A 15,565-nucleotide genomic window follows, 5' to 3' on the forward strand; every position below is an offset into this window, starting at 1 on the left:
TCAAATTAAATTGAAAAAAAAATTGACTTATGATTTGATTTGGTTTAATTTGGTTGATTTGGTGTTGAGAAAAAAAAATTGACCACTCTTGATTTGGTTTGATATTGATAGAAAAAAATCAAATTGACCACAAACCAAACTGATATAATATATATATATATATATAATTTTAATTTTTTAATACATAAAAAATACTAATTATAATCTACTTTGTTAATATATTTTAAATTAGTTTATAGTTGTCAATGTTTAGATATGTTATTTCAAATTTGAGCTTGTAAATATGTTGTTTTGTATTTCAAGGATGCGGAAAATGCGACTGAGATGGTTTGGGCATGTGAAGAGGAGAGACACATATGCCGCAGTGCGGAGGTGTGAGAGGTTGGCCATGGATGGCTTCAGGAGAGGTAGGGGTAAGCCAAAGAAATATTGGGGAGAGGTGATTAAACAGGACATAGCGCAACTACAGCTTATCCAGGACATGACCCTAGATAGGAGGGTAGAAGGCTAGTACATAGTCTCGTTATTCTTCCTTATTAGTAGGCGCATTAGCGCATTATTATTTCTTGTGCTCTGATTTCTGTTATTATCTATTACTTTCTGTACTTTGATTACTCTATTTTATCCCTATCGTTCTCGTTATTTGCTTTCTCATATATGTTTATCTAACCTCTTTTATGCTTTTATGCTTTTATTGAGCCGAAGGTCTTTCGGAAACAACCGTCCTACCATGGTAGGAGTCAGGTCTGCATATACTTTATCCTCCTCAGACCCTACGGTGTAGGATTTCACTGGGTTGTTGTTGTTATATGTTGTTTTGTATTCAAATCGAAAATAACAATTATATTGTTATAGATTTCAGATCAAAGTTAACAGTTAACAATGTACTTTGTAAATATTTTATTTTTTATTTAGTTTGACTGTAGCTTTTAATTTTAAAAATTTATCATTCTTCACGTTTAAATTTCAATGAAAGTATCTTGTACTCATGAATTTTACAGTCTTTTTGAATATTTTTCTATTAAGTTAACGTTTTTAAGTTCTAGTCCATCATACAGGTAAAGTAAAAATATATTTGATCTCCTTTTTAATTATTGTGTAATTGTATCAAAATTGAAAAAAAGGAAAAATCGAAAAACTGACTTTATGTTAGTATGATTTGGTTTATAGATTTAATAAACTTGAATAGTTGGTTTAGTTATTTTTTAATGAAAAACCAAACCAAACCGACCTATGTACATCCCTAATTATAACCATGCACTCTTTTTATATTTGTAATGACCCTCCTGGTCATTTTTTAGTTAATGCATTCAATTCGGCATTTAGAGCATTTCTATAGTGATTCCAAATCATTTATGACTTGCTGGCACTGACTGTTCGGTAGCCTGATCGTTCGTTTGGGTTTTAGGTCCGTTTCCCTGTTTTGAAGCTTTTGAAACTTGAAAAGTTGATTTCGGTCAAACATCAGGTAAACGACCTTAGAACAGAATTTTGACGGTTTCATCAGCTCCGAAATTGGCCAAATTAGGCTAGCAGCATGGTCGGCACGAGTATCAAGGCATTCGATACGAGTTTGGGGTCATTTGGCATTTAGCCTTTCAAATTTTGTCTAAGGTTGACTTTGGTCAATATTTTTGAAAAACGCGCTCGGATGAAAATTTCGTCAGCACAATTAGTTCCAAAATGTCAAATTCAATATAGAATGACCTTTCGTTCGCTGGCCGAAGCTTCCGATCTAATCTCGAGGCCTGTTGTGAAAATTGATAAAAATGACACTTGGGTGTGGAACCATTTTTTTATTAAAATGACCTCTTATGAAGATTTTGAATGCGTGAGTCTGGAAAGTCGAATTTGATGGGGTAGCATAGTCCATTTACGCGCACGGAATTCCGAACGAATATCAAGCATCCCGTTGAAGATCTTGGACTTGGCAAAAATTTGATGTTGCAGCAAATATGTTGCAGGTCCCATTTGTTCTCCGTAATCGTGGATGGAGGGTTGCATTCGTGGAGGCCAGGTGATATGGTCTCCGCATTTTGCGGTGCCCTAGCTGCATTCGCGGAGGTTTGTTGGGTAAAACTCTGAGCTCGCGGGCCTGGGGTCACTTTCGCGGAGCTATGTCTCCTTTCCCTCCTCATTCGCAGGATGTCCTTCGCGGTTACGGAGGTTTGACTTCTTAATATCCTCATTCGCGGAGAGAATCATTGTCTTTTAATTCAGATCAAAGACGGGATAAGCTCACTTTTCAGCTTTTCAAACTTTGATTTCTTACTCGATTCAAGTCTGAATTGAGTGTTTCTAAGTCCAGGTGTCCGGGATTGTTGTGGCTATGTGGGTTAGTGATCGAAAAGTGTCGAGGAGGAGTTGTTGGAGGTAAATTATTAGTTATAGCTGTTGGATTGGTGTAATTCTTAGCTTTAATTGTGAAATTCTTGCATGTCTTGTTTGGGCTTGTTCCGAGCTTCGATTTTGTTTTATTTTGGAACATAAATTAGGGGTGGTATTTAGGACCTTTTCACAGAGTCAATTCTGGAATTATCGAAGTGGGTCCCATATTTCTGTTTTTGACTTCGAAATTGATCTGTCTCCGATTTTGATAATTTTAGCGTTAAAACAATCGTATTGACGTTGTGATTCTATTTGTGATAGCGAGGCAGCATTTTGAGACCATATAGAAGGGAAAAGCTCCAACAACGTGATTTGAAGCGCCGCTGCGTAGTCGGTCCACAGGTAGGCTACGGCTTCCCTCTCCTTAAACTGAGCATGACTAAGCATTTGTATGTAGAATTGTGGGGATTTAGGGGTGTTTGGTGGTTAAGTATGTTAAATTCCTAGAATCCATGTCGTAAGCTCTATTTTCAGGTATTTTGGATTATTGAATCATGTCTATTATAATTGTTAACCATCCATACCTTGCGGTATGCTCTTGTGTGGTTTGTTTATACTATTGGAAGCATTCTTGGTCTTAGTCTAGGTTTAGACTAGTGATTGACAAAGACTTGCGCACTTTTGGAGTCGTTAGACCTTGAAATCTCTCTAACATCGTTTCGAACGGCTTAACTTCCTATAGACTGATATAGCAGACTTAAGTTTGATAGTCTAGACCTTAGCTAGGTAGTAACACACTCTTGGAACCATATATCCATAATTCCCCTATTTTCGTCGGTTGCGGTACACTCGATTCTTAATTCTGAAAGCTACTCGTCGATTCTTGTTGGATGTGGTTCGGACTGGAGTGATTTATTGATGGCACTCGAATTTGGAGTACTCCCCGTGATGCTTGGTTAGTCGTTGATCCTGATTTTGATTGATTCACCTCTATTCATGGTTCAAGTCCCCAATTCACTCCATCAGGTGTGGTTCAAGTATTTGCCTTGGTATTATAGCCTCGGTTCAAGACCCTAGCCTTCTTCAATCGTGGTTCAAGTCCACTGCCGCTTGCAACTGTGGTTCAAGTCCATAACTACCTTTTAGCCCTGCCTCGGTTCAAGTCTTTGATGATATTTATATATGGTTCAAGTCCACAATTATCCTTATCCTTAGTTCAAGTCCTTGGTTACTCCAAATCTCGGTTCAAATTCTTGATTCCTTCATCTTCATCCGGTTCAAGTTCTTAACTCTGTTCATCTTCGATTAAAGCCTCAATCTCACGGTTTGGTTCAGTTCAAGTCCGCGGGAAGTTATGGCATTGATGGGTATTTCGTCATTTTCTCCTATTTCACCTCGACTCTTCTTTGCACCTGTCGAACTTATGGGAGTCTGCTCGGGTTTAATTTAGCCTTGTGCACGAGCGTACCTGTTGGGTTTATGGGAGCCTGATCGGATTTAGTTAGCTACTCTCTTTTTATGTGTGAATATGCTCGTGTATATACCTAGTTGATTTTCTCATTCTTGCCTCTGGTAGCGTTGTAGATACTCGCATTTCATATTACTTTTGCTTTTCTTGCTTAGTCGATTTATGATGCCTACTAGGTACCTATTATTTTGGTACTCGTACTACACTCTACATCTGTTTTCGTGATGCAGGTCCGAACACCAACTATCAGCATTGATCTCGAGTCAGCTGCAGTCAGACTTGGAGGTGAGGTTGAGCACACAACGTCCTGGATTTATCCTCCTTCTGTATATATATATTGACTTGTCTTTTGCTTTTTTAAACAGTCTAATTTATGTAGTCCACTTTTGGGGCTTGTACTCGATGGCCTAACCATCTAGGTGAAGTTGGGACCTAGCTCTGTACATGTGACTTCCAGGTATATAGTTTTGGTTTGCTTTCGCTCTTTCATTTGTGTTCCTGTTGTTATGTTATTATTTTTAGCTGAATGTTGGTCTTTTGCCCTTACATCCCATTACTTGTAGTTCTGGAATATCGGGTTGACTGGAGAGTTATAGTAGGCGTCACTCGAGGAATCGGATTGTGACAATATTACACTAGTGAATTAATTTAAAGTTCCAATCTCCCATCAGCCTCATGTTACATGCCAGACCATGATTTAGTGCCTGTTTGACTTAATTTATTTTAAACTGCTTATAATTTATTTTCAGCTTATAAGTTGTTTTAGATAAGCTAATTCAAACAGACCCAATTATTTTTTGGGGTTTATTTTAAGCACAAAATGGTTTTAAGTTGGTCAGTCAAATACTCAAAAAAATTAAAAACAGTTTATCAACAACTTATAAGTCAATCCAAATAGGCTCTTATTCTAAACTTTGAATCGGTGGCACAACCGTAGTTGCGCATATTCCATAAGTATATTCTAACATATATTTGGTTGTTCTCAACTTCAGAGAAAGAGATTTGCAAATGAATCAGTTTGAAACTTTTGACATTTAATTTATTTCATTACTTGAAAGAATATAAAGAAATACATAAGCATAAAATAAATTCTATTCATTTATAAGTAATATTTCTCACGAGTGATTCAACAAGAATTTTTAAAATTAGTCAAATATATTTAATCCACGGATCCACCGTATTTAGCAAATTCATTAAGGTGACTAAAACCTTTCTTAAAAAATCACTTGAACCCTTAACGAAATTTTGATTTTTAAATAATACCCTTTTTAAAATTCCTTAGGGATCATTTGGTGCGACAGATAAGGAGAGCTAATTCTGTGATAAATTTTGAGTAGCTTTTAATCCCTTTTTTTGGTTACAAAGTTTGGGATGACTTTAGTCTTTATCCCATGATTAATAATTAGTACTGGGATAAATTATCCCAACCTTTGGATGGAATAGTAATACTTAGATAATTTATCCGGAGAAAAAATAGGTGAAATGGCAAAGATATCCCTTTAAACCCTTTTTATACCTCACTTTTCACATTCATGTATATTCACATTATTTTTAATACCATGTATAATAACATTCACAACCTTCATTACTTATTTTTATAATAATTCTTCATATCTTTCTATAGAAAAAGATTACACAACAACAACAACAACAACAACAACCCAGTGAAATCCCACAACATGGGTGTGGGAGGGTAAAGTGTACGCAGACCTTACTCCTATCAAGGTAGGACGGTTGTTACCGAAAGACACTAAGCTCAATAAAAGCATAAAAAGAGGTCAGATAAGGCTAAAAAATTCAAAGCGATTTAAAAAACAAATAACGAAAGCTTTACGGATAAAATAGAGTATTTGAGTATAGAAGTACCGAAAGTAATAGATAATAACAGAAATCAGAGCACAAGAAATCATAATGTGCTAAAGCGCCTACTAATAGGGAAGAATAACAAGACTATGTACTAACCTTCTACCCTAATGTGGGTCCTCCACACTCTCCTATCTATATAGATATAATTTTTATTTATTAATTTATTTGACTAATTCTTATGTTTATTTATATTTTGATTTTCTACTACTGAATTACATATTTATATATATATATATATATATATATATATATATATATATATATATATATATAGAGAGAGAGAGAGAGAGAGAGAGAGAGAGACTTGAAAGCTTGTATTTTATATAACAATTAAAATAAAGATGACTTTAATATTTTACAATTTAAGATTGATTTGTGCTTAAATGAAGTGATATAAATAATAAATCGGTTTTACTTTAACAACTTTAAGATGGAAGTTCTTTCTTTTTTAAGGTAAATAAAATGAAAATCTTATTTTTAAGTACATACGGTGCCATCATGGAATGCACACACAAAAATATTTAATCTAAAATAAGATAAAAGTTTTATTTTTAAGAATGAATAACTAAAGCTTGAAAAGAAAATATAAAAAAACTAAATAAAGTGAAAAATATTTTTGTAAACAAGATATTTGTTCTTAAAATTTATGCAATATATATTATTTTGAATACAACAAACCAAATAGTTAATAAGAAGCATAACTTATTATATCATAACTGATCTCAACATAACTTATCATATCATAATTAATCTTATCATAATTTGTATTCAAACCAAGCAACCCCAGAAGTTATGATTTTGAAACTTAATTTGATTTGGTTATTTCAATTCTTTTTTGCTTAAAACCCAAATTTTATTAATCCTCAAAATTAAAAATCAAAATCAAATAAAACCAAGTAGTGTGTGGGTTTTTTCTTCGATTTGATTTAATTTTCAGGTTGGTTTTATTTTTTCATGCACACTGCTACTTGTAGCCCGTGCTGATCTCCTAAAGACCTGCCCAATCGCTCAAAAAGAGACTGTTGAAGGTGCAAACTCCAATTAATAAAATTCTGGCCACTCATAATTTCCTTCTTTAAAATGTTGCACGACTCGAGGCATATGCCTTGCAGCCTCTTCGAAATAATTTGCTTGCGTTGCACCTTGACGCTAATAATACATTATGTCATGTGGGTTTAACTCCAAAGTTCTATTATTGTTCAAGAGCCAGAAAACTTCAATAGGGAAATGAGTAGCTAAACTATCACAATAAACTTCAATATGCAACATATTCAGATGTACAGAGTATCAAAGAAAAATGAGCTACACTTCTGTATCCCATCAATATTATTAGCTGTAGGAATCGCAGCCCCTCTTTGGTTGCTCACTATTCTTGTCCCAATAGGCAAGCTGACGGAAAGAAAACGGAATGCCAATGTAACATTCCACATTTGATTGTGCTATATTTCTTCCAAGAACACATACACACTCTTTAACATGTTCAGAACAAAAAAAAAATATTAGATAGATATGAAGTCCTATTGATGGTTCAACGTCAGATTGGGTACGGCCAGCAGGCACTAAGAGCCAAATGGACAAATTTCATGGATAATTATGATAAAACATTACTCCTTTAGTTTACTTTGAAGTACACAATATCCTAACGAATCATGCATGCCCTCTTCCTCCTCTTATAAGCAAGCATCCATTTGCAAATCGTATTACACGGAGAGCCTGATCAAATCATCAGGTAAACCGGCTCTTTTTATCACTCCATCCTGAACCCTTATTGGGGCTTCTGCTGTGACTACGTTTCCGTGATGCATCCACATCGAGGGTACCATGACCATATCTGTCACTACATGATTAGAAACTAGTCAAAACCATGAAAAGGGGAAAAAAGAAAATTCAAAGAGAACATATGGATAGTGGAATACCTATCACGTGATCCACGATCATAACCACGTCCTCCACCTCTTTCTGATGATGAATTATTCCAACCTCCCCTTCCTCCATTCCGACTAACATAGCTTCCATTAAAGCGCCCGCCACGTCCACCTGAACCCCACTGATGCCTAGCCTTTCCCATACCACCACCTCGTGAAACCATATCACGCAGTTCAGTTGGCACAGATTGATTTGCACCTTCTAAAACTTTAACAAGATCTAACGCATGCTTAGCATCCTGATCGGAGAAAAATGTATAGGCCAGACCAGATGCCCCTGCCCGACCTGTCCTACCAATTCTGTGGACATAATCCTCTATTCCAGTTGGAAAGTCAAAGTTTACCACCACCCTGTGACAAAGTGTTTTCATTAACTGCCATTACCCAAAAATCTCACTTGTTTTCTATTCAAAAAGGAAATATGCATATGGATGCGTAGACATATGTAGTATATGCAGTTATGCACATAAGAAGAGAAACTCAAAAGGCAAGTAAGCTTACGCCACGATATTCCTAAGAGGTCTTGGACCAAGACCATGATCTAAGTTCAAGCTGTATGTACTTATGGAAGGCCATAGCAATTATTCACATCCCACGCCAAGAGACAGAAACGTGGAAAGAAACTTGACTACTTAGGTGTATTCCTCATGTTAAATTTCTACGACATAATGTTGTAAATTGCCAACTTCTCATCCACAAACAATGTACAATGCATTCACCACCAACTCGATTTCAAGCAAGTTATGCTGATGTTAAGGGAAAACCAACAAACACACACCAAAGCGACTTAAGAGCAAAGGGGACACAATCAGTATAATAAATAATGCCACTTCCACTCCATTTTTATGTCAGTCTTCTCTTTATGTCCACTCCGAAAAGATCAAAACATTTTCATAAATGGCAAGTCATTTTAACATTTCCAAGTTGTCCTTCATGACATGCTCTTATAGAATATTTTTGGCAAATACATGCTTTCTAGAAATTAACATGGCACGTTAAATACCAGTAGATAGAAAAGACATTTTTGGAAGAATACATATTTAGCTTATTTATTAAAAAGTACTTTCTTTCTCTTAAAACTAAATGTCCAGTCTAGCACCACCATATATGAAAATGGAAAGTATATGCCCATCCAAACCTAATCCCACAAGAAAGTATGACCAACAAACACTTTCTTCTCTAATTAGCCATAAAAAGTGCACCTGAACAATGAATAATCAAATCATATTATGTTTTAATGGCACCAACCTGATATCTTTGATGTCTAAACCCCGCGCAGCAACATCAGTAGCCACAAGCACAGGAGACCTGCCAGTGCGAAACTGACTTAATACATAATCCCTCTCACCCTGAGATTTATCCCCATGAATTGCAGCTGCTCCAAAGTGGCGAGTAAGATTGCGAGATAGTTGGTCACACATTTTCTTTGTTGAACAGAAAATAATGATCTTTGACCCTGGTTCTTTGGATCTCAAAATTTGTTCTAGTCGCCGTTGTTTCTCCATCGGAGACAAGACTTCAATGTGCTGAAAGTGAGAAGTACTTGAATTAATTGCAACCAACCAGTTCGGCTTTATCTTCCCTCTATGTGTTAGACATGCATAATATAGATACCACTATGATACCAGCCATCTACCACGACAGGGAGAGGTGAAGAACTTGAAGATATTAACAAAAACTGAACAGGAAAATGATAAAGAAACACACCTGTGTTATAGACTTGTTTGCAACAAGCTCGTCAACATTACCAATATTAACCTGAACTGAATTAACCAATAGATCAGCTGCAATCTTACGGACCCCCTTCGGCCATGTAGCTGTATACATCAATGTCTGCCTCTGCATAGGCACCTCCTTCACAATCTTCCTTATCTGAGGTTCAAATCCCATGTCCAGCATACGATCTGCTTCATCTAACACGAGGTAAGAAACTTGACCAAGACTAAGTCTTCTCATTTCCAATATGTCGTTCAAACGACCAGGAGTGGCAACAACAATATCTACACCCCTACTCAGCTCTCGGAGTTGAGGACCTTTTGGAGCACCTCCATACAGGCACTAACCATAAAAACATAAATCATAATCAGTTTCTCAAGCAAAATTTAAGCTCATGATTCAAGTTCATCAACAACTGTAATTGACATTAGAATTGCAATGTTTAATAGCAACTATTCAACTTTTCTATGTGCAGGTGAATATGCAGCTGGAATAATCATCATTAGAATTTAGCAAATGCGTGATTCACAGCTCAAAACAAGCAATGCAATATTTAACCTCTGAGTTCAAGTTTTTAGGTGTATAACCACAAATTGCTATTATATAGTGTGGGTATTCAAGAATCGCAATCTTCCAAAAGATTCATTGCAAAAAGAGAGTCAAATAGAAATCTAATTGTAATATTGATGCCTAAGCATCGGTAATTTAAAATGAAAGTAGAATATCTAGTAATGGAACCAAAACTATGACATTCATAAATCACAAGCATCAAAAAGAAAAAATCTACCATCAACTAGCAAAGATAAAGAACCGAATTTAAGAAGCAAAAGAACCAGAGCAAGTCAAGAAGAAAGAGTTGCGGATCAGATTTAGAAAACAAAGGAAATATAGGACCTGTTCTCTCAAACATACCGTGCAAGATATCCTAGAGGATTTCCCAAACTTCACAGCTTCAGCTTGTATCTGCGTGGCTAACTCTCTTGTTGGTGAGAGTACCAAAATAGTTGGGCCTAATTGAGGATTACTGCGGCGATTTTTTAGATGAATAAAGCCAGGAATCAAGTAACCAAGAGTTTTCCCAGACCCAGTCTTTGCAATAGCTACTATGTCACGGCCCTGAAGGGCAATAGGCCAAGATTGTGCCTGAATTGGAGTAGGAGCAGCAAACCCAGCTTGATGCATCTGAAAATGTTGGGAATATCATTCAGCACATACACAAATTATCACTTATTTGACTAATTGGAATGGCCAACACAAGAAGAAGCATCATCCCCCTTAAGTAGGCAGCCAATACTTGCTAATGCAAACAAGAGCAGGAGACGCCTCTTCTTCGGTTTGGACCATGTGGCAGTCTGAATCATCACCGACAGCAGCCCCAGCCACGAACATGGATGATTCGGAAAGCCTTCATAAAATTTGGTCCACCAAATAAGGGTGCTCCACATATATGGAAGCCCCCAAAGGATGGTTGAACAGCGTACGACATTTAGCTCCTCCTTGGAGCAAATATCGCACCTGCGTGGAAGTACAGAGGGGGAAAAAGGATGAGTACTGAAGCTCAACAGTGGACCTCCAGCAACCATTCAAATTTAGAAAGAACACACTTGATTCTACCGTAAATTCTTTGATTACATTTCTCCTGAAGAGCATTTAAAATACAAACTAAAATGGGTTTATCCATACCTCCCTCACAATCTCTGAAGGAAACCCAGTCGCTTCAAATGATGTCAAAGGCGCAGGAACATCACCTCCCTGTCAAATGGAACAAAAATTATGAGTAAACATGAGTATTGACTAACAACCTTTTGTCCGAGGTTGGGGGATGGAGAGAGTATAACAGTAAAAAAACAATTAACATGAAAGAGGAAGATGAAACTCTTTTAAAAAGCATGACTTATCGAAGAAGTTATTGACAATAGAATTTAGAGAACAGAGTACTACAGCAGGTAGCAAACACACAGAACCAGAATATCACAAGACATAAATTTGACTTGAAATACATTATCATTATTAGATAAAAGAGACCAAAAATGTTCATCTTCAAGATGATGAACCAAGATAAAATGTAGTCTGAGTTGCATTTTTTGTGCTTTTCCGGTGCTCTAAGGTACACAAACCGAATCAATAAACTCTAAAACCTCATCATCCAAAATGAAAGTAGTTCAGACCACTCATTTTTTGGATAGGTAAAGTAAACAGATGAGAGATAATTCAGAGACTTGGTGCAACTGTAGCCAAGTGAAGACAATATAAAGAAACAAGTCATCCAAACACTGCAATATTGTAGATAATAATGTAAGATAATTGCCAACTAGGATAAGATCAGATAACCTTTCACTTTGTCCAACCCCATACAACTCTCACCAAAAGCTAAGAGGGGGTAGCTCATACAGAATTGACAACTAGAATGAGGTAAGACAACCTTTATTTAGAAAAGATAAGACAACCTCTCTTTACTTTGTCGTCCAAACCCATACAACTCTCACCAAAGGGAAGTGGTAGCTCATATAGATAAGAAGACTTTTTAAAAATTATTACGCTGTTGGGATGTAGAACTGAACATTGCACTAGGGTATTTGTCATAGCAAAGTCCAATACCGTCTCTAGTTAGTCCAAAAACAAAAATTGTGTCCAGTTTTTCTTTCATATTTTCAAATATGAAGACCCCACATTTCTTAAAATTGGGTTCAGTCAATTGGACGTCAGGATACTATTCTGTGCAATGACACTAGTCTCCACCCTATTTGCTTTCTCATACATGGTTTCTCTTATCTAGTTCATTCACTTTTTTTCAGTATTGTGGTTTTTTGTCAAATTCCATGAATTGTCCAGCTATCTACCAAAAACAGTTGGGCTAGATGCTAATGACGAGGATTATGATGTTCAATGAGTGTCAAGTGAACTCTTAACTGCTGATGATGTAATATTCAGTAAAAATTTTACATTTATACTTTTAGTGTTGTGTTTCAATGTTTTTGTTCCAACTTAGCTAGGATATAAAATTCTTTGAAACCTTTTTTGTGATGCTGAAAGACTTGCAATCTATTATCTATAAATTTTAATGGGGGGTGTTTCTATGCCTTCTGTTTTGACAGTTCTATTTGTTGTTCTTTTCAAAAGTTAAATCTTTATTAAAAATTGTATTTCCTAAAATAAGAGTTTTATCTCATCTCTTTGTTCATATGTATTATTATGTCTATATTATTCAAGTGACCATTTGGTGCTATCTCATTAAACATGATGAAAAAATCAAATGCAATTAGAATACATTTGTGCAGTTCTTCATATTATTAAATGTGCGTCTACATTAGTTCCAATTTTTTCATGAATATATATTGCATCTTTGATAGACAGTTGCTAATATGCAAGAAATGAGATGGGCTCATTTCGCAACTGTCAAAATCATGGCAAACAAAAATCATCCTACACGAGATCAAATCAACACTCTTTTTTATCCCACTTCCTCATCAGAACTAACATTTTGAAACTGAAAAAGAACTGAAACAGTTTCTTCACATCAATCTAGAAGATAAGTTGATTAGCTTCTTACCGTAACAGAGATTTCATTGTGGCGGCAATAGGATTCCTGAGATATGTCAGTTCCTACACCTAGAGAATCATATCCTTCAGGATCACAAGAATGATCAGAACTGCTTCTCGCATTCTATACACAAATTAAAAAATAGGAAAATGAAACTTGTATTAGCGCGCACAGAGAGATATATAATGAACTAAGTCTAGAGGGCAACACAGAAACTGAGACTAAACTCAAACATTAGATTACTAAAGTTCAAGGGTCTAGAGCAGTCTAGTGTTGACCACACCCACAGATAACTACTTAAAGGAACAGATCTTTTTTAAAAAATAAAATAAATCATTGTACTCCCCCTGAAGTCTCTAGAGCCTTTTGGCGTCACCATTGCCCATCAGAGTACTACAGGGAATAGATCTTTCTTTTCTGATGACATGGAAACAGATCTTGCCTTTCCTCTCAAATAACTGATCCTAATACTAACCACATGTGAATATTTTTGCACATTTCTTAATGAAGACTAAAATAAGGAAATGAGAGGGAAAATTGGTTTCAACAAAATGCAAACCAAGAGATGTTGAGGCAGCATTTTTTGGTAGCCATAAGCGCTTTTTCCTCATAAATTGTGGTGAATACAACTATAATTGCATACAATATACATGAATTCCTGGTAAAACATAATGGCTCATAAACGTCTGCAACTTCAGTAGATAATTCAACCTCCAAAACTCATTATTACACTCAATACTTGGTTCTTTGATGATAATCATCAATGAAGATTTTTTTAAAAGATCCCAAACACAGAAATGGACTATCCATTGAGTCATTGACTTAATCTAGCTAATGTCAATAATGTCAAATGGTTTTAAGAACAAAAGAATATGAAAATACAATACGAAAATTTAAAACAACAAAAAGTTAGCATATTCCCTTTGTTGCAAATATGTTTAAACTTTATACAGTCAATTTCATTTTTTTTAAGGAGATGGATAGAGGGAGGACTAAACTTATAGGGATACATTGTAACAAGATACCTGATCTCCCTTCAGGGATGTAACCTTGTTATTGCTACCTCTGCTATGCCTACCGTCTGGATCATAATGTTGTTGACCTTGAGAAGGCTTTTGAATGGATGAATTTACAAATACAGCTGACTTATGTGCTGGAGCAGACACTCCATTGGAAGAGGGAACAGGCCTCTCATATTGGGTATCATTGGTCTCTGGATTCCAGAAGTAGATATATCCCGTTGTACCATCAACAAGGCCTTTCCAAGGTTTGGGGAGGCTAGGGTCTTCTGGAGCATAGCTTGGACCAGAAGATGCAGTTAAAATAGCAGCCATCTCAAACTTCCGTCTCCAATAACCTCACTGGAACTGTATAACATCAAATGCAAAGAGTGTGAAATGTGAATTGGAGTGAAATGAAAAAATATGCTGAAAAAGAAGTTGAGAATGTGCTTCTTTTATGCTCTCTCATCAATGAGAGTCACAACTAACGAAAATGTGGTACTAGTTGGTAAGTCAAGTCAAAGCAAGCATGCTACAGCCAAGCAAATGTCAATTAACGAGCTGCCAGTAAAAGCACCCAACGGTAGATAACTTAATCACTTCAATAATTAGTATACACATATCACAGCTGCAACTTGGTACAACTTAGAACAACTCTTGGATGTCTACAGACAGCCAAAAGATAAACTAAAAAGCCAAAATAATTTCTATGGAACCTTTTAAGGCTTCTATTACTTGTCTTTTTTTCTCATTTTTTCCTTGTCCTCTCATTGCTGGGGGAACACTAGACAAGTAGGGAAGTATCTATTAATCAAGTATATATCTCAATCCAAATTAGTTGCAGTACTAAAACTATGTTGCCAATTCTCCAGAAAACTAAGAGAAAAGATATATGCACACGCATGAAAGCTAATTCAAAGGATCTGCAGTAGTCTTTAACCCTCGATAAAATACTTGTCAAAATAACGGCCTAAAATGGAAAAAATGATGCCAATCATCAATCAAACTCATCTGAAACCCTAGATCATAATGATTTGGTAAAACATAAAAGCGATTGAATGGGGAAAAATCATAAAGTAAATCCAGAACTGAACAATAAGATAATCAAAAATTTGAAAGATAATCATACCTGACGATGTCGGTGTTAGGAAAAAAAATTAAGACCTTAAATAAATAAAATAAAATAAGTGGCCGCACACCTCCAAGGATATCACCCTTTTTCTCTGTTGTTAGGGTTTACGAGACCCCAGAGAGAGAAATAATGAAAAGCGTGAGGAGATTAAAAGGGAGGTTGAGATATCACAGAGATTGGATATTTATAGAGAACCAGGTTCGGTGACACCTGATGTCAAAATATATATATATATATATTGAAAATGATAAAAAAAATATTCTCTTTCCTTAATTAAAATTTTATTAAATAAATTTTAATTTATAATTTTAAATAATTAAATTGTAACCAATAGATGACCGCCATGTGTTTTAAAAAAATTAAATTATTTGATTAAAATTTTGTTAAATAATTTATAATTAATTTTAAATAATTAAATTATAATCAATAGATTGTCGTCACATGCTTAAAAAAAATATTCAAATTATTTAATTAAAATTATGTTAAAGAAAATGTTATTTTTGTACCTAAATATGAATGACAAGGGCATTAATTTTCAGAATTTTATATGATAATCATCCACTTTTAGTTCCAAAAATGACTTTTTCT

General features: G+C 35.4%; 1 protein-coding gene across 1 annotated transcript; it reads right to left on the minus strand.

Annotated features, from left to right (window-relative positions):
- Positions 1 to 7,079: 7,079 nt before the first annotated feature.
- Positions 7,080 to 15,141, minus strand: LOC129893831 (ATP-dependent RNA helicase-like protein DB10). The gene is made up of 9 exons (XM_055969248.1): positions 14,975 to 15,141; positions 13,870 to 14,211; positions 12,854 to 12,967; positions 10,987 to 11,055; positions 10,216 to 10,485; positions 9,295 to 9,645; positions 8,836 to 9,113; positions 7,579 to 7,938; positions 7,080 to 7,499 (listed from the first exon to the last, which is right to left on the minus strand). The coding sequence occupies exons 2-9, from the start codon at positions 14,176 to 14,178 to the stop codon at positions 7,388 to 7,390; spliced, it is 1,863 nt and encodes a 620-aa protein (XP_055825223.1). The 5' UTR covers positions 14,179 to 14,211; positions 14,975 to 15,141; the 3' UTR covers positions 7,080 to 7,387.
- Positions 15,142 to 15,565: the final 424 nt, after the last annotated feature.

The sequence above is a fragment of the Solanum dulcamara genome, chromosome 7, assembly GCF_947179165.1.
Source record: "Solanum dulcamara chromosome 7, daSolDulc1.2, whole genome shotgun sequence".
Taxonomy (NCBI): domain Eukaryota; kingdom Viridiplantae; phylum Streptophyta; class Magnoliopsida; order Solanales; family Solanaceae; genus Solanum; species Solanum dulcamara.

Excerpts from the sequence above, each read along its gene's own strand:
- LOC129893831 (XM_055969248.1), bottom strand. The coding sequence starts at position 14,178 with ATGGCTGCTATTTTAACTGCATCTTCTGGTCCAAGCTATGCTCCAGAA. Across the intron at positions 10,486-10,986 it reads CTTCAGAGATTGTGAGGGAG|ATGCATCAAGCTGGGTTTGC; the intron begins GTATGGATAAAC and ends CAACATTTTCAG. Across the intron at positions 9,114-9,294 it reads CAAACAAGTCTATAACACAG|CACATTGAAGTCTTGTCTCC; the intron begins GTGTGTTTCTTT and ends TCTCACTTTCAG.